Here is a 27,947-nt window from a genome sequence, read left to right on the forward strand (position 1 = left end):
AGGGACACGGAGAACCAAAACCATACTTTGCTGTGTGTATTAATGTAACTTTGCCAACCCTCTATCTTCATTAGCATTTCTTTATTTTCCAGGACTGTGTTTCCCAGGCAAATGGTTTGATTGTTCATTAGAAGAACTTCCCCAGTATACAAGGTTAATATCTGAAACCGAATTGCTTTCCTATATACCACAATGAACAAGTGGAATTTGAAATTAAAAACACAATACTATTTAATTAGCAATAACATTTTATTAGCACCCCCTACATGAATATATATGTATAAATCTAGTAATATATATAAAAATTATAAGAAAAAATGTAAAAAAACTCTTGATGAAAGAAATCAAAAAGAAATAAATGGAGATATAGCCTATATTCATGGACAGGAAGACTCAATATTTTCAAGATATCAGTTCTTCCCAAATTTATTTATAGGTTCAATGCAATCCCAACCTAAATCCAACAAATTATTTTGGGAATATAGACAAACTGATTCTACAGTTTTATGTAGAGCAGTATATCTGAACAGAGAAATATATGGTGGGACCTCATTTTTAAAAGCCAGAATAGCCAACATAATATCAAAGAACAAAATCAGAGGACTAACAATACCTGACTTGAAGACTTTTCTATAAAGTTATAGTAACTCAGGTATTGTGGTATTGAGCAAAGAACAGACAAATAGATCAATGCAATAGTATAGAGCAGATTGATGATACACACACAGACACACACACACACATTTGGCATCTATCTATCACATGAAAAAATTATAAGGGTTAAATTATAGATTATTGGGTCAAATCCAATATAATTCCACATGATAGTAACCAAAATGATAAAGGTTAATTAGCTGAACATTCTCAGTCCCTTTCGGCCTTCTGACAGCTCTCTTGCCGTCCATTATCTCTCAGAGATAAATTACACATTTGAAGAAGGCAGATCACCACAAGGTTTCCTTCAAGGCCCAGAGGCTCCAAGAAGGTGGGGAACTACTATATGCATTTTCAGAGAAACATAAATTAGGAAAGATCTTGCTGATAAATGGAAGGGACAGATGAATTGGGTAAATACATTCAGACTAGGTATAGCCAAGGGATAAACCAAACAAATTTAAATGGAGCAAGAGGGGCACATTCAAAACAGTCATCAACTCCTACTGCTTAGGAGCCTGGTAAAGATGGATTGATATGTTATCACTATATATTTCAGTAAATGTTATACACACAGCATATGTCCAGTAATCCTATACTATAATTGTTAGGGGGAAAAGGATGTCCCAAAGCTAATTCCATACAGGCTTTGTGGACTGCACCCCCACCCCAGGTCAAAGTCAAAGACAGTGGGAACTCCAAATCCCATCACCACCAAAGGGAAGGTGGCTGGGACCTGAGGGTGGGGTTAAGCAGCCAGGTGGATATAAAAAGCAGACACGTGGCCTTTGGGGGTCCCCATTTTTTTGGCTCTCCGCCAGCTCGCAGCTCTGAGAGTGACTTTGGGTTTCCAGGTCGTGGGATCGGGTAGGACGCATTAAAGACTTTATTTCCCTATTTTCTCCCTGAGTTGTACATTTTCCTTATTTCCTTTTCTCTTGTAAATAAACCTTTTATTAACCTTTTGTGTGTGTCTGTAGTAGAGTATTCATAAGTCCCTTTAAAGTGCTCGGGTGAGGACCCACAGCCAGGAACCCGTTTAATATCGGGGTTGCTCTATAACATCCTTAGCTCGATTGTGGTACAAAATGAGTTATTTTGAGAAAGAAGAAGCAAATATAGTCACATAATTTTTATTACAGAACATTGTTATAATTGTTCTATCACTAGTTATTGTTGTGCTCTTACTGTGCCTAACTTATAAACTAAATGTTATCATGGGCGTGTATGTTTAGGAAAAAACATATATAGGTTTCCGTACCACCTGCAGTTCCAGGTATCCACTGAGGGTCTTGGGACGTCACCCCTGGAGGTAAGGCAGACTACTGTAATATTCGTAGGGCGGCTGAAAGTATCTCTAGCAGTGTATCTGAACAGAGAAATATATGGAGGGACCTCATTTAAAGGAAAATCATTCTCATGGAAGCAAGCATTTATGTAAATTCCTTTTGTAATATTTTCTTAAACATAAACAACACTAAATATAAACTCTACCTATTCATAAATCTCTCATACAAAATGAACATCAAAATAAATTCACAATTTGCGCACAAATAAGAAATAATGTTAATTTAATGTGGGTGTAGATATTTGCTGAGACAAAACTGTTCTTCGAAACCTGAATGTGCTATTGACAGGCCAGCATGAGTTTTTGGCTTTCAACATGTTGGTAAATGTGGTGGGGGACTCTGCTTTCCCATCACTTTCCTCTTTTCAAGCTAGCCCCAAACCTTTATTTGTATAACAAACTATGAAGTAGGAAGATCATCTCATTTGCTTTCTCACTAGGCCATGGCAAATAAAGTAGTAATACCTCTTCCAACTTGATTGTAAAAACAGACTTTTAAATACATATCCTAATTACATGGCAGCTGTTAGTTAACATGTGGACCGTAGATACTCCAGAATATGCTAAAGAGTGAAGCATACTTGTGGAAAAGTAGCAGACTCTGTCAATAGACACCAGTTTGAAAAACTGTACTATTATAGTATATGTAAAAATATACATATGTTGAGACTATTTTGTTAGCTTATTATTAATGGTTTCTGGTGCTATTACTGGAGTACCACATAATTATGCAGCACTTGATTCTAGTTTCAACTGGACAATTAAGTTTCCTGTTTTGTGGGGACTAAGCCACCGCCTATTCCGCCTCACTGGCCCCAGATCCCTGGGGATTGATGCATGGGGACCGCAGCTCACACCTCATCATCACCCTTACCTCCACAGTTCTTTAATTGTTAGCACCATTAGACATTAATGAACAATTGATTGGGAAGGTCACCATCACAGTGCTTTATACTTTCTTTCAAGCTAAATAAAAGGAGACAGGCATATTCAGCAGGCCATCAAGTAACTGAAGCAAGACAATACATAAATTCAAGAGTGGTTTAGGAGTTGTTTTCTTATGCATTGGTAGGACTTGGCAGAGAGTTTGAGACTGTTTAGGAGGGCTCCTTTGGCTAACTCCCCACATCTCCCACCACCTTTCTCCTTCCCTTCCTCCCACATATTCTCCTTTTCCTGTCTTCCACCTACTCTTTAGTTCTATGCTTCCCTTAAGGTTCAATATAATGAGTTGTCCCATAAATCTAAATATATTATTTTTGTTGAGAGTGTGTCGTTATCGTTTTTTATGAAATGTGCTTCCTTTTATGAAATAGTTGTAGTTTTAAAAACTGTCTTTATTTGGCAAAATAAATTTGCAATCTTGATTTTTCTTCTGAATATTTTTAAAAGTATCATGCACCTATAATCTGGGAGCAATTGTCTAGAATATAAAGTGAAGCCATAGGAAGAAGGAACAGTATGTGACACCGAGTAAGTTGATTTAAGTTACACAAGTTAAGCCCCCTAATATATTTTCTACGGGAACACAGGCAGGAAGCCTTACATTTTGTTGGGGAGTCAGGGAAGCCTTCACAGAGGAGGTGACGTTTGAGACGGGGCTTTAGGGACTGGCAGGGAAGAAAGGGCAGGGCGTTCCAAAGCAGAACCTGAATGCTGGCGAGAGTACAGTACATGAAAGAGCACTACATGTCCAGCACCTCAAGTATCCTGGGTACTGAAGCGTGGATTTCAGAGTTAGGTGATCAAGGCGGAGGCCAGAACAATTTTTGGCTCCTCTCTCCTACAATTCATTGCACCGTGCCCGGCCTACCCCCGCAGGAGATCACTAACTACTCGGTCAGTTGGGAAGGACGAGCCAGGGTGCTGGGAAACGGGGAGTCTGGATTCTTTCTCACGTACCCGTAGCGTGTCTCCTTGGCTACGTCCCTTTTCTCAGGGCTGCGGCAGGCTTTGAGTCATCAACCCCGGGAGAGAAAGCGGAGGAGGAGGAGTAGGTTGGTCCCCAGTGCCCGGCCCTGCCAGCGCCTCAGCCTGGGACTCGCCGCGGCGACGGCGAGCGCAGGCTCAGTTCCTCCTCCGCTCCGCCAGGGGGCGCGGGGAGCGGCTTTCCCGCCGCCCGGCCCCTCCCAGCGGGCGCCTGGAGGACTGCTGCTGTCGCGAGCGGCCGGCGCAGTGGGCGGGGCTGGGCTGGGCGGGGCGGGGCGGGCCGGGCGGTGGCGCGGCGACGGAGGCAGCGGCGGCGGCGGCGGCCACGGAGGCGCGGACGGGGTGGCCGGCGGGCCGTGGTGGCCTGGAGCAGCCTCGTGCGCCGCCCGGCACTCCTGGAGCCGCGGCGGGCACCGGCGCTCAGCCGGCCGGGGAGCTGCGGCGGCCCCCGCGGACAGGTTAGACTGGGGGCAGGGGCGGACGCGGGAGCAGCCCCGGGTCGGAGAGGGGGCCCTCGCCAGGCCCTCTGCAGCCATGTCCGATGAGACGTCGGCCACCACTTCGTACGAAAAGTTTCTAACCCCCGAGGAGCCCTTCCCGCTGCTGGGCCCCCCTCGCGGGGTGGGCACCTGCCTGAGCGAGGAGCCGGGCTGCCTGGACATCAGCGACTTCGGCTGCCAGCTGTCGTCCTGCCATCGCACCGACCCGCTCCACCGCTTCCACACCAACAGGTACGAAGCGCGGCCGAGGGCGGGAACCGGTCGCCCACACCCCTGCTTCGAGTCCGAGAACCCCGGATCAACCCCGAGTCGGGTCCACTCCCCGGGGTCCGGCCTTCCATTCACCCCCTCCCCCGCCTTTCTCTGACCGGCGCGCCTTCCCTCTCCCCCTCCCTGTTTTCACCCCTGCCCTCTGATTTTCTTCACGGCCGGCATTTTACTCTCCCTTCTCCACTCCACCCTTCCATTCATCTTCTGACCCCAGCGACTGTCCCTTCCTCACGCCCCCGTCTGTGCTCCGCGAATCCCCTAACCCCCACCCTTGAGTCGTAGATCTACGCCCCCCCCCCCCCCCCGTTTCCATCCACCCTCAAAAGTTTAACCCCTTCCATTTCCGGCACGCTCTGGAGTGGATTTTCGGATGACTCCAAACCAAGCCACGGAGATATTGAAAGGTGGCATTTGGAAAGCTACTATCTTCTTGTTTTGAATTTTTAACCTATCTCAAGCCCTATCTCCTCACCACTCCCACCCCTCATTTTTTAGTGAAGCTTTAGCAAAGCACATGATTCGTTTTTTTTTTTTCCTTCTCTCTTATACCCCTTGCCCTTGCACTTCAGACCCTGCCAAAATGTCTAAGATTAAATCTGGAAGGCCTTGACTAAGCTAGAGGGATGGAGCTAGGGTTAGGATGGACTTTCTTGTACAAATTTATTCAGAGGATGCACTCACTACCTGGTTTTATTGCAAGGTACAATGTATTGGAGAATTGTCTCGTGCAAACACGTAAGTGTTACACCAAATTTGGGAGATTTGAGGATGTTAGACACATAGCCCCAACCTTTAATGTAGGTGGATACTTCAGATCTATATGCAGAGGCCTGCGAGGCTGGCGAACAAGGGACGGTTCAGCTATGGAAAATACTAGAGATGAATTCGGGAACCTGGTTCTGCTATCTGATGCAGGTTTACAATATGAGCACGAATAAGTCTGTCCACCTCTGTCCCCCTCCCCCGACCTCTTAAATAAGTGCAAATTTACTGAGCTGCTACCACGTACAAGGAATGTATAAAATGTATAAAACCTGACTCTTACCTAAAAGGTGTTGAAAGTTAACTAATGATATAGAACATCAGTGTAACACCTTTGAAAAAGTGAAAAGGAAGTGGTAAGTACATTTGTTAGGACTATATCAAATGTCATTGCAAAAAGGAAACTGAGGCTCAGAGTGAAAAGACTGAGTTCAAGGTCATAAAACCTGGTTTGGCAGTCAAAACCACTGCTTTGGAGCGTGATGAAACTTGAAACAGAACTCATGGCTCCTAGGTTATAAATGGTCCTTACAGTTTCCTAGACACTAACTCATAGAAGCCTGTTTAACCCGTGATGTGACTATAGGGTGAATGTAGCATATCGATGCTATGTAATACTTTCTGCACATTTTTGATATTTAAGTTTTGCATCATTGGAGCAAGTTAAACAGAATACCTTTCTTATGCTTTGCTCTATTTTTTCACTTCCACTACATTTTTTTTTCCCTGTGTTTTTCTAACCCTTTTCTTAGACTGTGATAAGGTCAAGGTTGTTTTCCCTAAAACAGCAGTGAAAATAGAGGGGGAGGTTCCTGTTTGGTCCTGGTTTTTCTTTTTCCTAGATACTGCTTACCAAAACCTCCTTGTCCTACCCAGCTTTTCAAAAGGCTTGGAATGGCAGCAGGGGTTGTAATGTATTTTCTCCGTATCCTTTCAGCACAGATTAGGGGAAGCCACATTAGCAATACTTAACAACAGATGATGTATCTGCCCTGGGCTACCTTGGTTTCTAAACCTTCTGGAATGTTCTGCCTTCTTACCCCTCCTCAAGATGGCATTTGGGAGGACCATGAGCTTCCAGCCATTTCTTTTCAGGGAGAAGTAGAACAGCTGGATTAAGTATGTTGGCAAAGTTTAGTTTTGGGAGTTCTCTGTGTCACTCTTTTTTCCCCCTCCATATAACGTCATTCTCTGATTCACGCAATAACCCAAAAATCAGACTTGAATTCTTGAGTACTGCTGCCTTATAAAACAAATTTATCTGAAAGTAGAATGGTTGTCAGTGGGTACGTGATTTTCCTTTATTTTGCTCTTTCCTCGTCATCTGATAAGAAAGCTATGAAGATCGTTTCAATGAAGGTTTCCCCTGCTTTCTGTAAGTAGAGCATTCCTATTTGGTGTCACTTGGTAGGTTATATTTGGGGTCTGGGAAAGCTTAAAAATTATTCCATGTAAATTAATGGTAACATCATTCCCAGACCCCAAAAATAACCTACCAAATCAAACCAAATGGGAGTGATCCACTTTCAGATAGCCGGAGAAACCTGTGATGCCATTGATAAGCGTCTGATGATGATGGCAATTTTGTGCCTGCTCATTTATTGGACTCTGGGCTACATTTGCAATTTTCATTAACTAAGAAAGTCATGCACTTATAATCCCTAAGGTTGAATGTTGGTAGTGCTTACCTGAGTTGCCGGTGACTTGAGGTGGTATGTCAGTGGTCTAGATTCAGTGGAAAATTAAATACATGAACACAGTCAGTTTCCTGAGAATTAACACTTTCCTAGAAGTATCTTTGAGGATTTTATGACTGAATTGGGTTTGTCTGAAATTTTGGAAGAATAAATTTCAGTAAACCAAAAAACTTGCTTTAGATTTTGATGGCAATATGGTAAGTGTATAGTGTTTAAACCATTTTTCTTTGGTTAGGGGACAGAATCTTGCTGTTGTAATTGTGGGTTTTCTTTTAGCACTTGCCCACTGCAACCTCTACCATCATCAAAAATGAATGTCAAATTGAATAGATAATAATGATGTTGGTAGGTCCTATAATTAAATTGTGAAATGATGCAGGTTAATATGAACTACTACTCAATGTGTTATTCTCTTCATCATTCAGAAGTTCATCATTACTTTGGCATTGAACAATCGCAGGATACAAAATGATCTGTTGTACAAAGCAGTTCCTTAGTTATGTGATTGTAGAATCCCAATTTCAATCACCATTAACCAAAAAAAAAAAAAAAAAAAAAACCACCAAGACCACTGTGCCTTTTTTTTTTTTTACCACTCCCACTTTTCCTGTCTTCCAGGTACAGAAGAGCTGTGAGTTGCAAGTGGGAGAACCAGGTTCCGTGATAGCTAATACAGGCAAGAAGAATTTGCTGTGGGCACTTGCTAAGGCAAATTGAGAATGAGGGTCAGGCTTTGGCAAAACGTGTAGGCTAGAACTTTAAATTTGGGAGTACTCAGAACCGAAATTATGGTAGCATTTAAAAGTGGAACTGTGCAGTACAAATTTGAGAGAGTACAAGAAACTTTTCAACAAATTTAGCAGGGAAAAGAAGGACAGGAAATATGGTAGTGATTGGAGAAAGTAGTAAAGACTTCTTTACTTGTTTTTTGCCTTGTTTAGTTTTTCTTTTCCAAGAATTGAGATCTTAGTTCATTAGAAGCAGCCCACAAGAAAGGGAAAATTGAAAGTACAAGGAAGGGTGGGATGGCAGTAGATGGATGGGATGAACTTCTGTGTCCAAATGGAAGAATTAACCTTAGAAATGGCGTGGAGTGTTTTTACCTCCAAGACTGCAGAGCAGCTCAGATGGATGGGTAATGATCCCAAGACAATGAGGTCACTAGAAGGACAGTTGAGAATTTCAGTGAGTAGGGTAGGGAGGTTTTGCCTTTACTTGGGACCGTGGGCATAATAGATGAGGGGACTTGTATGGGGATTCTGGCAGGGACTCACTGATGACTACAGGTGATGATAAGGGACTGTCTCCCAAGGATGAATGCACGGCTTGGGTTTAAGATGACTTTCATCAGCTTGATAGTGGGACTTTATTCCCCAGCGCTCACTGACTGGATTCATATCCTGAGAGGTAAATGATTAGGTCCACGGAGAGGAGGGGCTGCAGAAGAGTGCGTATATGGTGCACACACATGCTTTTCTTAATTTTGACAAGATAGAATTGAATGCCATCATCTTGTGTGTTCTTGATGAAGAGCCTTGCAGATAAGTGTTCTTGGCATTACTTTCTTAATTAAAATTTGGGCAGCAAGCCTTGTTATTGCGTTAAATCCCATTTCATTGGCATTCTTTTCAACATTTTTTTTAAAAGATGGATAAAGTCTCTTTTGTGAGTAATTTCTTAGTTATAGCCAGGATCTTAGTGTTAGGTAGTAGCTTTCTTTTAGTGAAATAAGATGTAAGGGCTTTGTAAATATAAATAGCTCACTGCTAAGCACGCACACAATGGCTTTCATTACATATTAAAAACCAACAGAACAGTATGGAAGAATCACACCTTTTTATAAAAGCTCAATTTAGAATATTGTGAGTACCTACATAACTTTGAAGACCACTTTTGATCCCTTTCCCTAAAGATAACAGCTGTCAACATTGTAATGGTATTGTAATGTTCTATTTACATATATAATTTTTTTAAATCAGGGTCAGACTGTATATATAATTTGTGACCAGGTTATTTGCTCTTGTATTGTGAGCATTTTCCTTTTCAAGAAATAGTCTGAAAATAGTATTTTAAATGATTATGAAAACACCAGTACTCAGATATATCGTTTAATTATTCCCCATGTTTTGTGGCATTTTCCCTTTGTTAGTTTTACTATTACAAATAATGTTATTTGCACATATATCTTTTTTCCAAATTTCTATTTGGGGAAAGGGTTATATTCCTAGAAGTGCAGTTACTGAGTTCAAAGGCATGAACCTTGTTAAAGCTCTTTATACACACACACAACCAAATTGCTTTTCAGAAAATTATGCCAAATTAACGCTCCAACTAGCAGTGGGTGTTTCCTATTTTGTTTTTATTAACATTGCCTTAACATAATGAAAATAATATCTTCAAATTAGAAGTAGAATTTTTAGCATCTTTATTAGTAAAATGTACTGTTTTTCTATTTTGTGAATGACTCACTTCAAGTATGAGCCCAGTTTACTTGCCACTGTTAATTTAAAAACATAGCAAAAGGCCTCTGAGAACACCCAGAACTCTGTTATATAATCATAGATCTTGAACATGGAGAAACATACTTTTTTTACTTTAAGGCAAGAGCACAAAGTCAAGCAAATTCCTGACTTCCTTGTCAGTGATCTAATCATGGGATTATTAAGTATGGCAGTTGTTTTTTGTTTTTGTTTTTGTTTTATTTGAAGAAAGGTTATTACTTGTGGGGGGAGACACATTTCTACAGAATTTTTGAAAGCTGAAAAATTCTCACTGAAAACAACTATCTTAGCAGCTTTTCCTACCATATAACACGGGACTTGGCACAGAAGATACTAACTGAATGTCTATGAGTGAATGTATAGAGGTCGCTATAATTCACATGTAATTTGAAGACAGGGAAAAATTGTTTACCAGGACACAGTCTAGATATGGATTTCTGTGTCCAGAATAGAACTTTTGAGTGCCAGTCACAGCTTTTATGCTGATGTTGCATGATCTGGCAAATTTGGTTAATTCTACCAGGTTTATTGATTTTTTTTAATGAGGATATTTGCCTACATAGGAAGTATATGATGAAACTAAGGATTATTACAGAGTATTCTAGGATTTTAGATGAATTTTAGATTTTTGCCTATTTATAAAAGCTTATTTGCATCTGCTTTTATATTTACTGAACTGTAATAGTTTGGAGTGAGTGTGTGTGTGTGTGTGTTTTGATGCTTTAAAATATTCTATCTTTAGCTTAAAGGAAAAGGTGCCTTAAATTTTTTAGTCTTTCCAAATCTTTTAAGTCAGAAATTTAGGAATTAGGATTAGCCATACAATATCGTGGGGGGAATTAAAAAATGAAATATATAATTCAAGAAAAAATTGGATTAACTGATGAGAAACAACCTAATAATAGATAAAGGAAAGAAAAAATGGAATACGTAATACAAGAAAATACTGCATTTTATGAAGGGATGAGAAACAACCTAATAGGTAAAGGGGGGAAGTTAAAAAATGAAATACATAATTCAGGAAAAAACTGGATTTAATGAAGGATAAGAAACTAATAATAGATAAATAATAGGCTCTTTCTTCAGGAAGTTATTATTGCAGTACCTTATTAGTATCAGAAATACTAATTAATTATTTTAAGGATTAATTGCCTAGGCTACTTCTGAAGCAATGAAGAGTCTTAATATTATAAAATTGGTGGACATTTACAAAAGAAAACATACTTGTAGGTTTCAAGGCCACAGGAAAAAAGTATATAGCTCTGCAACAAACACTGCAGACAAGATGCTAATATCCTTAATGCATGAAGAGCTCTTATAAAATCAAGAAGGAAAATATTAACACAGAAAAATGCCCTAGTGAAATAGCTAATAAATATTTTTAATTTTTATCTAGTCAGCAATCACAGAAATAAAAATTGATATAAAAATGCTTTTCTCCTAACGTAAATTTTAATGGATGTTCCAGTGCTATTAAGGAGAGTGTAAATGAGTGTAAATTGAAGCAGCCTTTCAGAAAGGCATTTGACTGTACTGTCAGCCTTAGAAGTGTTCTCAGGCTTTGACTCAATTTCCTTTCAAATAATCTTTTATTTGGAGGAGTAATTATAAACAAAAAGGTTTGAGTCAGTATTTGGAAACAGCCTAAGTATCTACTGTTGAGAGAATAGGCTAAATAAAATATGATAAAACTGTCATATTTTGAACTTTCAATGGGGTATTTACTATATAGACATTAAAAATATCTTCAAGTAATATACTTGGGAAAATATTCAGTGGATAATGTTAAGTGGATAAAAAGCAGGGTATTAAAACATATGTACACAGAGTACTGATTCTGTAAAAAATAAATTCGCATGTAGAAAAAAAGTACCAAAATATGTTGGATTATTTATTGCTGAGTAATGAACCTATTGGCCATTTAATTTCTATCACTACTTTCTTATGAATAATATATAGCATTGATACGGAAAAACTTTAAAACATTTTAACTTGTACTTATGTACTTTGTTGCTCTTCTCTGCCCCGCAGAGAAAATACTAGTAATAATATTTTAATAATACTAGTAATAATAAAAATAGTTGGCATGTATTGAGTACTTTTCCTGTCTACTAAGTGTTCTATATGCATTCTCATGTGGTCTTCATGATAACCTCATTTTGAAGATGAAGGCACAGGCTTGTTTTGCTTAAGACTAAACAGCAGGCAAGCATTTGAATTTATCTGACTCCAGAGCTTACTCATAACCTCTGTGCTCTATGTTTTTATGGGTAAGATTTTACTTTACTCCTAATTTAAATGCATTTTTTTCTTTAAAAAACTTGATTATAAAAAATTTCAGACAGGTCTTAATGCAGAGAGAATAGCAGAATGAATCTCATATACCCAGCTTCAGTAATTACTCACATATGTCAACATGTGTTTTTTATGCCCCCTAGTCATTCGCAACCCTGTCCTTATTATTTTGGGACAAATTCCAGAGACATTTCATTCATTAATATTTTACTATATATCCTTAAAAGATAAGGGCACTTTTAAAATAGTTATCATTTTCATACCTAAAAATACACTAACATTCCTTATAAAAGTCTTAAGTACATCCCATTAATATTTTTAAATTGTGTGGATTCTGTAGTACCTGCTGTGACTTCTTTTGTATTATATTTTTAAGGTGGAACTTAACTTCTTGTGGAACAAGTGTGGCCAGCTCAGAATGCAGTGAGGAACTGTTTTCATCAGTTTCTGTTGGAGATCAAGATGATTGCTATTCCCTATTAGATGATCAAGACTTCACTTCTTTTGATTTATTCCCTGAAGGGAGTGTCTGCAGTGATGTCTCTTCTTCTATTAGCACATACTGGGATTGGTCAGATAGCGAGTTTGAATGGCAGGTAGGTTTTTTTCCTTATATTGCCATCTTTAGTACATTTAAGTATGGAAAACATTACATTCCGTATTGATATTTTCATCTCTACCTCAGAGTATTTATCTCTAGTATTTATCCAACCATGGCGATCCCCTGGCAATATTAAGAATTATGTGGAATAAGAATTGTTTTGACAATTTGCAATTAGATAGAATATTTTTGCTGATGTACCTTTTAAACTTCTGATACTACAGATAGCATTTTGTAGATTTTCATGTAATTTAGTCCTTGTACAATGTTCCTATTATTATATATCATCAGTACCTTTTTATGTATGAATCCAAGCAGATTTACTCTTCCCACATTATACTGAATAACCTTTGTGGCCTTATACACACAGTATCCTTACATCACAGTCATGTTATTGAACTAGGGCCACCAAACACTATTACAGTAAATACATAATTTTTAGACCTGTTATCAGAAATACAAAATAATTTCCCATTTGTTTTCTCTCTGTATGTAGTGATGTTTTTTACCAGACAGTGATTTTTTCCTCTTGTGGCACGTAAACTGTAAAATGCCTCTGAGGAAAATTGCTTGGTAATGTTTGTGATGAGTGCAGTTTTTCAGGAAATATAGATTATGTTATGGCAACAACCATTTTATGATTGTAAAAAGACAATAACATTTATTTAAGAAGCTGTCCTTGCATATAGGAATTCAACAGATATTGGAATGCCTGCTGATTGAAAGCCATCTAACTACTTGAAGTTGTGTTCGAAAAGAAGACTCAACTGTTTTCTTTCAAATAATTTTTATGACATTTTCAAATTCCACAGAATGACAAAAATGTATCCAAGTTGCACTCCACTGTGGGTACCACTGTTAAGAACATGTGCTGATACAAGTATGTTTGCAGTGTTAAAAACACGCATAAATGGGATCCATACTTCAGCCACCATTTGACCTTTTGCTTTTTCAACTGTCATATCTCATTCTTTCTGATAGCTGTATCATAATTTATTTACTCATTTCCCTAATAATGAATATTTAGTTTCATTTTTTTTCTTTTTATAGGCAATGCTACCCTGAAATTTGAGTTTTCAAAGAGGAACAAACTTAATTCCCAACCCCTGTTTTTACATTTTGTATTATTTCAACTCCATGTTTCATATACAGTTATAAATACAGTTATAAATTTACATACAGTTTTTTTTAACTCTTAAAGATAAAATTCACCATTTTAATAATCTTAGAGTATTCACTTTAAGTGATTTTTAATATATTCACAATGTTGTGCAGCCATTAATTACCACTGTGTAATTGGGGGATATTTCCATCGCCCCAAAAGATATTTTTACCTATTAGCAGATAGTTCCCATTACCCCCTGCCTTCATCACCTCGCAACCACTAATCTACTTTCTCTGTGGATTTGCCTATCTGGACATTTCATATAAATGGACTCCTGTAATAGTCGCCCCTTCTCTGGCTTCTTTCACAAGGCATAGTGTTTTCAAGATTCGTCTGTGTTGTTGCAAGTAACAGTATTTCGTTTTTTGTCAGCACTAGTTGCTATAACAAATACCATAGACTGGGTGGCTTAAACAGAAAACATTCATTTCACACAGTAGAATGTCAGCATGGTCAGTTTCTGGTGAGAACCCCCTTCCTAGTTTGCACACTGCTGCCTTTTGCTGTGTCTTCACATGAAGGGGGCACAGAGCTCTATGGTCTCTTAATCCATTTACAAGGTCGAGAGTCCCATCGTGAGGGCACCACCCTCTCCTAGTCACCTCTAGTAGAGGCCCCACCTCCAAATATCACAGTGGGAATTAAGACTTCAAGATAATGGACTTGGGATGGGAAGGATGCAAACATTCAATCCATTGCAATTCCTTTGTATGGCTGAATATTCCACTGTATGGAAACACTACACTTCATTTATCAGCTTCATTTATCCATATAACAATCTAAACATTTAGATTGTTTCCATTTTGGGACTGTTATGAATAATACAGCTATGAACAAATTTTAGGTACAAGTTTTCATATAGGTGTGTATTTTTAAATCTCTTAGGTGTACACTTAGAAGTGGAATTGCTGGGTCATGTGATAACTTTATATTTAACTTTCTGAGGAACTGCCAAAATGTTTTTCAAAGGGGCTGTTTGCCATTTTACAAGACCACCAGCAATATATTTGAGTTTCATTTTTTCTACATCCTTGTCAACATTTGGGATTGTTTTGTCTTTTTGATTATAGCCATCTTGTTGTATATAAAGTGGTAATTCACTGTGGCTTTGATTTGCATTTCCATAAAGACTAATGATATTGAGCATCTTTTCATGTGTTTGTTGGTCATTTATATCATCTTTGGGAAAATGTATATGTAAATCTTTTGCTCATTTTTAAATTGTATCCTTTGTCTTTTATAGTTGATTGTAAGATTTCTTTATATATTATGACTACCAGAGCCTTATCAGATACATGTTTTGCAGAAATTTTTCCCATTCTGTGGGCTGTCTTTTCACTTGATAGCATCTGTTTATTTGATAGTGCCCTTTGATACACAGAAGTTTTTAATTTAATGTTTATTTTTTCTTTGAATAATCTGCTTATGATGTCATTTTTTTAACTTTTTTTAATTTAAATTTTATTTTTGTATTTCCCATACAATTACAACCCCCTTATTTTGACCCCAAGCCCTCCTTTCCCCGCCCCCACCCCACTATGATGTCATTTTTAAAATTAGTTGCTTAATCTAAATCCTGCAGATTTTCACCTGTTTCATTCTCAGAGTTTTAGGTCTTACATTTATGTTTGGTCCATTTGAATTACTTTCCATATATGGTACGAGATAGGATCCAGATTCATTCTTTCACATGTTAAATATCTAGTTAACCTAGCACTGTTGAAAACTATTTTTGTTCATCTAGTGTCCTTTGCACCATTGTTGAAAATGGTCATAGTCATGTAGATCTAGTTCTAGACTCAATTCTTTTTTTTTTAAAGATTTATTTATTTATGCATAAAAGAGCTGGGGTACAGGCCAGAGATGCAGGGGGTGAAGAGGATTCACCAGAGACAGAATGGGGAACAGAACAGGCGGACTGACTGAAATACACTGCTGAGGGGAGCAGCGAGCGAGACAGGAGAGGTCTGCTGCACCATATGGGTTGCTCCCTGGCCGGTTGGGGATCGAACTCATATTGCAGAAGCTGTGGATTGCTTCATAGTGCGGTGCTTAACCCCTTGCGCCACCAGGGATGCCCCAGTTCTGGACTCAGTTCTATTCCACTGATGTGTATGTCTGTCCTTATGCCAGTAGCACACTGTTCTGATTACTCCAGGTTTGTAGTAATGTTTGAAATCAGGAAGCATAAGTCTTTCCATTTTATTCTTTGTTAAGATTATTTTGGCTATTTGGGGTCCTTATTGCAATTCCACATGAACTTTAGGATCAGGTTGTTCATTACTGCCAAAAGAGGAATTAGGATTTTGGTAGGGATTGTACTGTATCTCTAAATTGAGTTTATTAGTGTTGTCATCTTAAAAACAGTAAATATTCCAGCACATAAACATAGAGGAATGTATTTATTCGTCTTTCTTAATTTTTTGGCAACATTTTTATGTTTTCAGTGTCCAAGTCTAGTACTTTCTTGATTCACTTTATTTATAAATGTTTTATTCTTTTGATGCTGTTGCAAATGGAATTATTTTCCTACTTTCATTGTAAGATTGGTCATGGGAGTATACAGAAATACAACTGATTTTGGTATGTTGATTTTGTATCCTGCAACTCGTGTGTGTGTGTATAATTATGTGTATATATATACACACAATTGTTTATATGTATATATATATACCCATACAATTGTGTGTATATATATAGTATATATATAATTTTCTGTATGGGTTGTTTCAGGTTTTCTTTTTTTTTAAGATTTATTTTATTTATGCATTCAAGAACTGGGGTATAGGCCAGAGATGGAGGGGGTGAGAGGATTGACCAGAGACAGAGTGGGGAGCAGAACAGGCAAGACTGACTGAAGTACACTGCTGAGGTGAGCAGCGGGCAACACAGGAGAGGTCTGCTGCACCATGTTAGCTAGCTCCTTGCCCGGGGTTCTAACTCATGCTGCAGTGGCTGCCTATAGCTTCATAGTGCTGAGATTTAACCCCTTGCGCCACCAGGGAGGCCCCTCTTTCAGGTTTTCTACATTTAAGATCATGTCATCTGTGAATATAGCATCCCTTCTCCCTTTTCAACCTGGATAGCTATTTTTTTTCCTTTCTTAATTGCCCTGACTAAATCTCCAGTATATTATTGAACAGATGTGGCAAAATCAGGCATTGTCTTTTTTTCTAATCTTGGGGAGCAAAACGTTTTCCCCATAGAGTTAATGTCAGCTGCAGGTTTTTCTTAAATGCCCTTTTCATATTGAGGATCTCTCTTCCTATTCCAAGTTTGTTCAGTGTTTTTATCTGAAAGGTTATTAGATTTTGTCATACTTTGCATCTATTGAGGAGATGATGCAGTTTCTTCCCTTCATTCTATAATATGGTATAAGTCCTAATTGTTCATAGTATATATTGAAAGAATATGCCACTGATGCAGCAGTTGAGTGCTGGGCTGCGAAGCTGCCCGCAGCCTCTACAGTGCCAGTTCGATCCCCTGCCACCAGTGAGGGCCCCACATGGCGTGACAGACCTCTCCTGCCATGTCCACTGCTCCCCTCAGCAGTGTATTTCATCAGTCTGCCTGTTCTGTTCCCCGCTCTGGCTCTGGTGAATTCTCTCGCCCTCCCGTGCTTCTGACTGTACCCAGTTCTTGTATAAATAAATAAATAAATCTTAAAAAAAAAAGAAAAAAGAATATGCCACTGAATTGAGTTTGCTAGTATTGCTGAGGATTTTTGTATTTGTATTCATTGGGGATGTTGGGCTGTAGTTTTTCTGTCACGTCATGTATGACTTTGGTTTTATAGAATAAGTTAGGAGTGTTCCCTTCTGGATAAAATACTGTAATAAGATTTTCTCATTTAATGTACAGACTTTTTCATGATCATCATAGTGACTTCAATGGCTCTATAATATTGCTGGTACTGGATGTGCCCAAACTTATGAAAACCATATTTGTTATTCCCATATTTACATTTGTTTCAATTTTTTTTCTATTTCAGGTAACACAGTAGTAAGTGCCTGTGTGGGAATACCTTTTTATTCTGCGCTGTTCTTTTTTTCCAAGTGCACACAAACTTTGTATTTAAAATCAGACTATAAGAATTCTTAATGAAGTGTATTCAATTGGAGTTCTGATAATTCTGAGGAATATTTTTTCCTACTTATTTCATGTGACTTATTTAGAATTCTTGATATCCATAATGTTTCAAGGTGACAGGGATTTTAAAATTTTAACTGCTGACTTCTACAATCATTTTATGAATAGTTAAGAGTAGAAAACTATCCCTAACCACTCACTACTAATGTAAATGAACGACTACAGCTCGTGAACAAAAATCAGGCCTGCCTTAGTAATGTATTTTCCCAGTTGCGAAATTGAAGTGTGGGTACTCTGTTACCATGGATATTTGCTATTTAAATATGCTAAAAGGTTCAAAATGCTCTCTTGTCTTTAGCAGACCTCATAATGATGAGCAGTAAATTATCTAAGAAGATAATTACAAATTATGTGTTAGACTTAATACAAACCCAAAATGGTTTACTGTAGTTTAAAAATTTATATTACCTCTGTTGTGATTAAAAAGTACATTTGTTTAAATCTTCTTAAAAGATGTTTCAGTTACTTCTAAAGTAAACGGAAATGTTCACAGATTCTCTGGGAAGGGAAATACTAAACTTGATAAGGTAGGATTTTAACCTTAGAATGAAATAGCACTTAAGCATCTGAAGGCATTTTGTTTTGCTCCTAATTTTCTTTGCTTTGCAGTCCTTTTAGTATTAAAGATATATTTGACTATCCATAGTGCTTGAGATTATTTTATTGTTGAGCAGGAAAGCATTGAAAATTTAAAGAGTGAGTAATTCAGCTGTCATACTTGAAACCTGGAGGAGCAATCTGAAATTATACATCAGTTGTTACAGAAGTGATCTGATTCATAAAATTTTGCTGCATACTGCAGAAAATGTAGCAGCAGTTTGATTTAATTCTTCCTATATGTCACAGTTACTGATTATAAGTCTACCAAATAGTGTTGCCCATGAAAAATATGGAATGAGAACTATTAAACATTTTTATCCTGAAATATATTATCAGTTATAAAATGGAAAATTGCTGTTCTAATAAATATATAGGAACTCATACAATTATTTTTGCTGTATATCTGCTGCTCTGATCTCATATCTCCAATAGTGACTACTTGACATTTCCACTTGGATGACCTTGTTATTTAATGTTAACATATTAGCTGATGCCGAGTTCTTGGTCAGTAATGCAACTTCCAATTATGTTTCCAAAGGTAAAAATAGACTGCTTTTTGACATGTCTTAAAGGGTACTTGAAAATGACTTGTTATTTAAAATGATACTTACATTTGCTTCTCTTGTTATATCTGCAAGCTCTCCATATCCCAAATTGCATTGTTTTCTCATTCCAAACTTCCTGCATTGCAGAATGGATTTGTGTCCTACTTTGGATACTATCACTAATTGTGTGACTATCCCCAGACATAATTTTTTATTATTTGTAAAATAAGGGTTTTGGACTAGAAGATCTGTAACATTGATTACAGGTCTTTTGCTGTAAAAATTGAGGCCTTTGAGTATATCACCCTGGATGGGTTATGTGTATGATAGTGAAATATCATCAGTTTTCTTCTATTCTCAACTTATGGTTATCTGACTTTTTTTTTGTCCTCTCTATCATCAAACAATCTTGTAAATTATTTTTCAATTAAAAACTTCAATTTTTCTTTCCATTTTTGGTTATCTTAGTTCAGGCCAGTCATAAGAGTTTCCTGAGTAATTCCACTCTTTCATCTCTCGGTTTTGCCCCTTAATGCCTTTTTTAACTTATCTTCCCTCAACTTCGGTTTCATCAAGTTACTTCTTCTAAGAAAATGTTATTGGCCTACCCTTACATTTTATATATCAGCTTTCTTGTCCTTCTGTTGAGCTGTCAAATCCCAAGCACTGATTTTCTGTTTTAATTATACTGGTGTCCTTCACCCCACTGTCTTTTTTTTTATGTATGGTTTTATTAAAGTATTCACCTTACCTGAATGTCTTTTCCTTACCCCCTTCAGTCATTCTGAGATACTACCTTGTGAGACTTAACCCAGCCACTTTATTAGCAACATAAGGTATGTTCTGAGGGCTAATGCCACCTTTTTCAAGGGTCCAAAACCATGGCAAAAAGTGGGAAAAGAAAGATAGATCAATTTATTGAGTGTCACCTATGTGCCAGACATGTTACCACATTTAAACCTTTAACAACATTTAAACTTTTAATCACATTCAAATCTTTGGAGTGAATGGTATGAACCATGTTACTGAAGACTCTGAGGCTGAAAGAAGCAAACTAACGACCACAGCATCAAAGGACTAGTGAGCAGAGGGTTTGAACTCTATTTGAAATCACTTTACTTTGCCCTGAAAAAAGTGACCAATTGCCTTTTTTACAACTCTGTCCCTCTAACAGATATGTAACCAGAATTAAAAGTACAAATTTCAGTGTTTTCACATAAAATGTGTCACCTAGCAAATATTTACTGAAGATTTGCAAGAAAATTTTTCTTAAATTTTCTTAAATTTTGAGAGTTCTTTTCTCTATCAAAGTAGTTTGAAGTGTGGGCGGAGGCCTTTCACCTGATACTGAGTGTCTTATTTTGTTTTAGGGACCCCAGAGAAGATCTTCAGTGTAGTAATACTGTGATTAGAAGTCTTTCAAAGGGAAAACTTTTTTTTGACATTAAAGACCAAAAAAGAGATGGCTTTCATGTGTGCATTCAACAGCCATCCTTTAATGACACTGATAACATTAGGACCAAGGGTGAACAGTTCAAACACGTAATGTTACTGAGATTTTAAAGGAAATCATATAAATTGTTAGAAGTTACTTATGTACTTGGATTCATCAGTGACTGTCACAGTGAAAATATGGTTCTTAAGGGTTGTAGCCAACTTAGACAATTTCATTCTAAACATCATAGTTGCCTTGCACACTGATCCACCCCAGTTTTATGGCTTCACTCATCTCTTCTGTGCCATTGACTCCCCAATGCCTTTCCCCAGTAATGCTCTTAAACTTTAATTTTGCAGTTTCCCTTCACAGCTAGATATTTATCCTTTGATGATGACCTGTCATCTTAAACTTACTATTCATCATGTGCTATGTTTTATAATTGTGTGTTTGTGTTACTGTATATATACTTACTGTATTATCTACCTAAGTTCTTGTATAAGGACTGTGGCTTATATACCCCTTTGAATCTCTTCTATCTGTTATATAGTACTATGGGTGCAATAGGAGGCCAAGTACATGTGATTGCCATCTTCTTTGTGACTAAAAGACATTGTGACTTTTTTCTTTTGGTAACTTCAAAAGCCTCATAATCATTCACAGTTCAGACATAATTACAAAGTCTTATATCACAACAAAAAGCGTGATGTTTTGTACCTTATAAAAACATCTTTGGAAGTTGTTATATACTCCTTGTAGAAGAAAAAAAAATTATGAAAAACTTAGACGCATTTCTTTAAAATGAAATCCCTTCTGACTTCCAGAGGTGATAGCTATGTTTATTACCTTGATTGTAGTTGCACAAGCATATGCATGGGTCCAAACCCATCCAGTTGTATACATTAAATATGTACAGTTCTCTGTATGTCAGCTGTACCTCCATAAAGTAGTTAGGAATTTAAATCTAGCCTAACTGGCTTTTAGTAGGCAATATAAAATGATAGCACTTTTGATGTTTGTATCACTTTAAACTGATTAAATTTTGTGTATATGAGACTTGCATTTCTCCTTTGTGTCCATGTCCCTTTTCCTTGTCATAGTTCTCTTTCATAATGCTTCTGATCTTTACAGTATATATTTTTATATTACAGTATATATTTTTGCTATTAACAGCATATTTTAAATTATTTTAATTGTCTCGAGGTTGTTGACACAAACATGAAGGTAGGTACCACAATTTACTTGTCATTATGTAGGCGGTATGTCTAGCACAGTGTCTGGCAAAAGCCAGGTATGTCAGATCTCTCAGGTCTCCTGAGATGGAGACCAGTGCTCCTTGCTCGTTATGCATGCATTTGCATTATGAATTAAAAGCCTTAATGATGATTGACTCTTAAGTTTGCATTTTATCAAGTCTTGATTATAATTTTAAGCTTTTGGAAAATATCTCTCATTGAATAAATGACTGTATACAAAGAGTATATTGATTGATGTTGCTACTTTGTCTAAAATTGGAGTGGATCAGAATTAATGTCTTCTGATTCTCTATTTGTCATTAGTCTTTTATTAAAGTCGTTTTTACAGTATGAAAGGGTATAAAATATGTTAAGTGTATTTTTAAAATTTTTGCTTTCCCAACCTCCTCCTCTTACTTTTATAAAGTTACCAGGCAGTGACATTGCCAGTGGGAGTGATGTGCTTTCTGATGTCATACCCAGTATTCCAAGTTCACCTTGCCTGCTTCCTAAAAAGAAAAATAAGCACCGGAATTTAGATGAGCTTCCTTGGAGTGCGATGACAAATGATGAACAGGTAGAGGTCTCAACATTGTTAACTAAAAGCATATATATTAAGAGAATATGTGAAGTTCAGTTTATTTTATATTTATAGTTACTGGGTAAATGCAGATTGCTTAGTAAATCTGAATTTGAACTTTAACTGTCTTGCAGGAAACAAATCTAGTAGTGTTTCTGATATTTTAAATACATTTTTAATGATATGGTGAAAGATGAGGGGATTTGGCATTGATCTTGTATATTGTAATTTTTCATCACATAGGTGGAATATATTGAATATCTGAGTCGTAAAGTCAGTACTGAGATGGGTCTTCGGGAGCAACTTGATATTATTAAAATAATTGATCCTTCTGCTCAAATTTCCCCTACAGACAGTGAGTTTATTATTGAGCTTAACTGTCTCACAGATGAAAAATTGAAGCAGGTATGTAAAGGAAATACAGACTGTATGGCTATTGAAAATACCATTTTTTTATGAAACATAGGCTTGAACAAACATGTAAATGTGTTGATAATTAAGGTCAAAGCCACTGCTGTGAAATGCTGTATTAGGAAAGAAACGATGTTAATATTTGATAACATGTGGTTTTAAGAGGTTTTATGACCATCTTACCTTTCTGATTTCCAAGATCGTGTGGATTGGACCTGGAATCCACTTTTTAATTGCATAGGTTTTGAAACTTAATTTTACCACTTAAAGGGCATAGTTATGCTTAAGGTATAGATTTATTCTAACTCACCTTACAAAAGACTGATTGACAGAATCAAAATACTTTATCAAGAGCTGAACTTAATCGAACATCTGAGTTGAGAGATCGGAGCAGTCTTACGGAGTAAATGAGCCTGGCTGGGGTAAAACAGTGAATTTTCCTTCTTATGTTCTGAAGTACACATTGCAGGCATTTTTCTTAATATAATTTTTACTGCTCTCTTTTCTCTGATACATAGCTAAATATGAATACTTAGGTTCAACTTTTTGGGATTCTGGGCAAGTCATTTATGAAAAACTTCTCTCATTTCAGCATTTCTGTCAACAGACACACTTATTTTCTACATTCCAGTTCATTTTTCATTATTATGATATATGATGCCTTGCATTTGAATCCAGGTACCATGGGCCCCTAGCTAAGATTTAGGAAACATCCTAATTTTATATATAATTAGGAGCTTACTTAAATCATGTTAAGTGGAGACCTTTAAAAGAAATGCCTAATTTCCTCAATTTTAAATTGCTGTTAATTTCTATTTCTCAGTGTTACTTTCTTATAATCCTGTGGAGGCTAGTAGCCTTCCATTTACTTACATTCTTTGTGCTTTTAAAGTTTTGCTCCATAATATACATTTTAGAATTTTAAGCATTGTCCATTTTTCCAGTACTTGTTTATACATTAATTATTTCTTTTGTCCTTATATTCCATAAATCTGTGTAAACCTATAGTATTTCTGATAAACTTTTCAATTAAGAGCAGTATTTTTCTTTAGTATTTTGAAGGCAGGACATCAAGGAGCAGCACTAACCAGTGTTTATCTGTGTGTCCCAAGGTCAGAAACTATATTAAGGAGCATAGTCCTCGACAACGGCCTGCAAGAGAGGCCTGGAAGAGAAGCAACTTTAGTTGTGCAAGCACCAGTGGAGTGAGCGGTGCCAGTGCCAGCGCCAGCAGCAGCAGTGCCAGCATGGTCAGTTCTGCAAGCAGCAGTGGGTCCAGTGTTGGAAACTCTGCTTCAAACTCCAGTGCCAACATGAGTCGAGCACACAGTGACAGCAACCTGTCTGCAAGTGCAGCAGAGCGGATTCGGGATTCAAAAGTAAAACGTCTAATCAATACAAAACTTTACCTTTCAATATTAACATCTGTACTCCTTCATATAAATTTCTTGAAGAGTTAAACTTACCCTGCAGTCTAGATGCTGTGGGTTTGTGTTTTAATTGATCAAGCAGTATGCTCTGCTGTTGATCACAGCCCTCTAGAATGAGGGCTTTGCAATACTGTTTTGACCTACAGCCACATCACATTCAATTTTATATGATTTTTGTGTCTGTTTGAAGTAAGATAAATTGATGGAAATAACGAGTGAGTCTCAAGATTGCAGTATTGACTGCAACTCACTACTGAGCGGATCTCACTATGTTGCTGATGTTGCTGTCTATTAGCTCCTAAGAGTTTTCTGTATGTCTTGTGTGTGTTATATGTTTTAACTGTCTTACTCTTGAGTGTTACTTCTAAGCTCTTTAAAGAAATGTAATAATGCTTTCTCTGATTTCTCTTTTCACAGTTGAAAATTTCTTTAAAACATAATTGGGCACAAAGTAGGAAGTATAAGTGTGATACTTAGCCAGGGGGATTCAACTGTTGCAGTGGTGACAATATGGAGCTAACTTATGGCTGATAAGGGTATCTCTGTGACTCTTTGGGAACCCAGTGGTGACTGGAAGATACATAATGATTCCGTCCCTGGTTGTGAATTAAGTATCAGAAACGGCCAGTGTTGTTGGTTGCCAAGGGATTCCTCTGGATATGTAGTCACTCCTTTTTGGCATCAGTCACTAGTGACAAGGCATAGAGTACCCACTGAGTTTCTAATGGGCTTTTAAGATGCTATTTGCTTAATATGAACAATACATGATTTTTTCCCAGACGTAAAGTTGCTATTGCTTTTGGATAAAGGACACCTTAAAATCATAAGCATTAGCGATTTTAGCAATGTTCTCCACGTTTGTATTCAGAATTGTTGACTCTGTTCATTCTGCACTCACCAGTGTTCTTTAATCTACTTTTTTAAAAAGTCTGAAATGGTTATCCATAACTAGTCAAAATGATCAAGTTTTGTCCCTTCCTTATTAGAAGAGTCACTTGTCAGATACCATAAATAGAGAATCTTGCAGTCATATTTTCAAGCCAGTGGGTGAGTTACTGAAACCAGTATCATACTGCAGAGGACTTTTGACACCTGTAAAAATTCTGGAAATAAAGAATTTGACCATGAAACAGTTTTGGAATGAATATGCCAGAACTGAATTTTGCTGATTTAGAAATTTTTCTTTTGACAGAAGAGATCCAAACAGCGGAAGCTACAGCAGAAGGCCTTACGCAAAAGGCAGCTGAAAGAGCAGAGGCAGGCCCGGAAGGAGAGGCTCAGTGGGCTCTTCCTTAATGAAGAAGTTCTGTCCTTGAAAGTGACTGAAGAAGACCACGAAGCAGATGTAGATGTTTTGATGTAATCAGGGTGAATTTATCAGTGCTCTCTTGAAGCATTAAAGTATTCTATCCTTATTTGTTTACATGCATCTTGACCAAACTTTCAATTAGGGCTGTGCTTATGTACCATTAATAATTTAGGCCAGTGGTTCTCAGCAGATGGTCCCTGGGCCAGCAGCTTTAGCATCATCTGAGAAGTTGTTAGGAATGCGTACTATCAGGCCCCACCCCAGACCTAGTGAATTAGAAACCCTGGGTCAGGGGCCCAGCACTATGTAGTAACAAGCACCAGGTTATTCTGCCGCACACTCTAGTTCTAAGAACCACTGATTTAGGTAAATGTTTTGACTATTTAAACTTTAGTGTGGGTAAGTGGGCTTTTTCAAAAACTAGTACTTTTACAGTTTAGAAGATTTCAAGGTACTGCTGACAAGTAGTTTATTATGTCAGGATACATACATGTGTGGAGATCATAATTCCTATTTCCTTTGTAATGTTTCAGTTGCTTAGTTTACTTTTTTAAAGGGCCATAGCTTAGTACTCAGTGGAAATCTGTTTTTGAGGTTGTGGGGCTGTGGTGTGGATTGCTGTTTACAATAGTGCCTTCATTAGGTTTAGTTCTGATTTCATTCATTATTAACTCAAAGGTGTAAAAACAGGCCCTAATATCTTTACTGTTAGGTTTGATTTTGTTTCTAAGTTTATATAAATTTGGAACTTTTTATGTAAGTGATGACTACTGAGGAAACAGTGCTACTAGTAGCTGACTATTAGACTTGATGCTGTATTAATATTCAAATGGCAAAAGCTATTCAGTAAAACAACTGATTGTACTTTTCCACTGCAATCTAAAATTTTTGGTTGTAAATCTGTCTCAATGGCAGGAAATCTCTCAAATTCTTTTTGTAGGTTTTTTTTTTTTTCAACACAACTCATTTTTAAATATTTTGGTATATTAGCTTCTGGATTATGAACAAATTAATGTTCAAAATTACCTAAAGTAAACTCTTAGCAGTTCTGCTACATTTCTCTGTAAAGTGCTAGAAATACACAGATCAGAGAGATACAGAAAACACCTTAACTTTTTGATTATTAATAGAGGTCTAATTTTAAATGTGAAATTTTGAGATTTCTTTAGATGTTTTCATGGAGAGTGTTACCATGAACATTAGAAGTAGTGTGATTCCTTTTCTTCTACCACATGTCTTTAAACATTCACATGGGTTAAAGAAGATGGAAACTGATAACTACTGACAATCAAGCTGCTTTCTGGATTTTGTTTTTATTGTGGATAACTTGGGAGTTGGTCGTGATTCTGTTGGACGACTTGTAGCTGATATTGTTTTAAATTCTAGAGTTAAGGTTAATAGGTTTTCTACTTTTTTTTCCTACTTTTTGTCATAAGTGACTCTTTAAGAAAAGATTAGCAACCTAAATTTTGGGGTTACATTTTTGCTCTAAAGACTTAACCTTCGCTTATAATCACAGGTTTTGAAATTTTGATTCATTTTAGTTCCTTGATGGTTAAAGAGTTGAAATGGAGGATAAAACTTGATATATTGCAGTTTTACTGAGATCTGTGGTATGGTTGTACCATTTTGAAGACTACTAAATTCGTACTTTAAAATTTTAGTGACGTAGTGGTTATAGTCTATATGTGTATGTGGTTTTCAGTTGGAGTAATCCTTCTGACTTTCCTCTTTTTCCTCTTACCTGCTCTTCGGTGCACCAAACCAGCAGTCCAAAGAGAGTGTGGGATAGACACCGGATACTCTGAGGAAGGTAGAAAGGGTCAACCGCCAAGTATCTTCCCTTCCGAGTACAGAAAGAGTAAATGGAGAGAAGAGCAAATACAACTGAATTTTCTACTTGCTCTTAGCAAAAGCAAAATCCCAGAGGACGATTGCTGGTCTTTACCTATTCTTCAAGGAAAATAGGCCACTTTTGGAAACCATAGAGCAGCACTTATGTTAAATACTTGGAATGAATTTGACTGATAGTGACTAGTAAAAAAAAATCCTAAACAGGGTCTTTATGTGATAAGACCAATCCCTCTTCACTCCTAACAATCAATCACAGTCTTACTACCTTAGATTTACTTAAGTCACTATTAAACACGTTTACCAAAGCATAGGAAAGCTAATTTAAAACAGTTTATAAAGGTTTGAGGTTTTATAGTAAAGTTTGCCATGAAATTTTGTGCAGACTGGATGCACTGTCTTTATAGTACTATAAATTAGAGATAGTTCATAAAATTGTTTTTGAGGAGATGGAAATACTTGTTCTGATTAAAATAAATCAAGACAATGTGTGTTTGCATATGCTGGAAGAGGGAGATTTTACAGTCTTTCTCCATCCAGCCCTCCTCCCTTCAAAAAAAACCAAGCAGAAAGAAATTAAAAATTTACTTGTCTTTGTTAATATGCTATACTTTTTCTGTTTTAATGCCTCATATTGATTAAGTTTGAATTATTTATCTCTTTGAATAGTAATAGTTTAT

General features: G+C 37.1%; 1 protein-coding gene across 1 annotated transcript; it reads left to right on the plus strand.

The window, feature by feature from the left end:
- Nucleotides 1-4,465: 4,465 nt before the first annotated feature.
- Nucleotides 4,466-25,718, plus strand: FAM199X (family with sequence similarity 199, X-linked; the record flags this gene model as incomplete). The annotated part of the gene is made up of 6 exons (XM_084258584.1): nucleotides 4,466-4,662; nucleotides 12,333-12,552; nucleotides 22,114-22,263; nucleotides 22,510-22,671; nucleotides 23,790-24,056; nucleotides 25,300-25,718. The coding sequence occupies 6 exons, from the start codon at nucleotides 4,466-4,468 to the stop codon at nucleotides 25,468-25,470; spliced, it is 1,167 nt and encodes a 388-aa protein (XP_084114710.1). The 3' UTR covers nucleotides 25,471-25,718.
- Nucleotides 25,719-27,947: the final 2,229 nt, after the last annotated feature.

Source organism: Talpa europaea (assembly GCF_964194135.1).
Source record: "Talpa europaea genome assembly, chromosome: X".
Taxonomy (NCBI): Eukaryota; Metazoa; Chordata; class Mammalia; order Eulipotyphla; family Talpidae; genus Talpa; species Talpa europaea.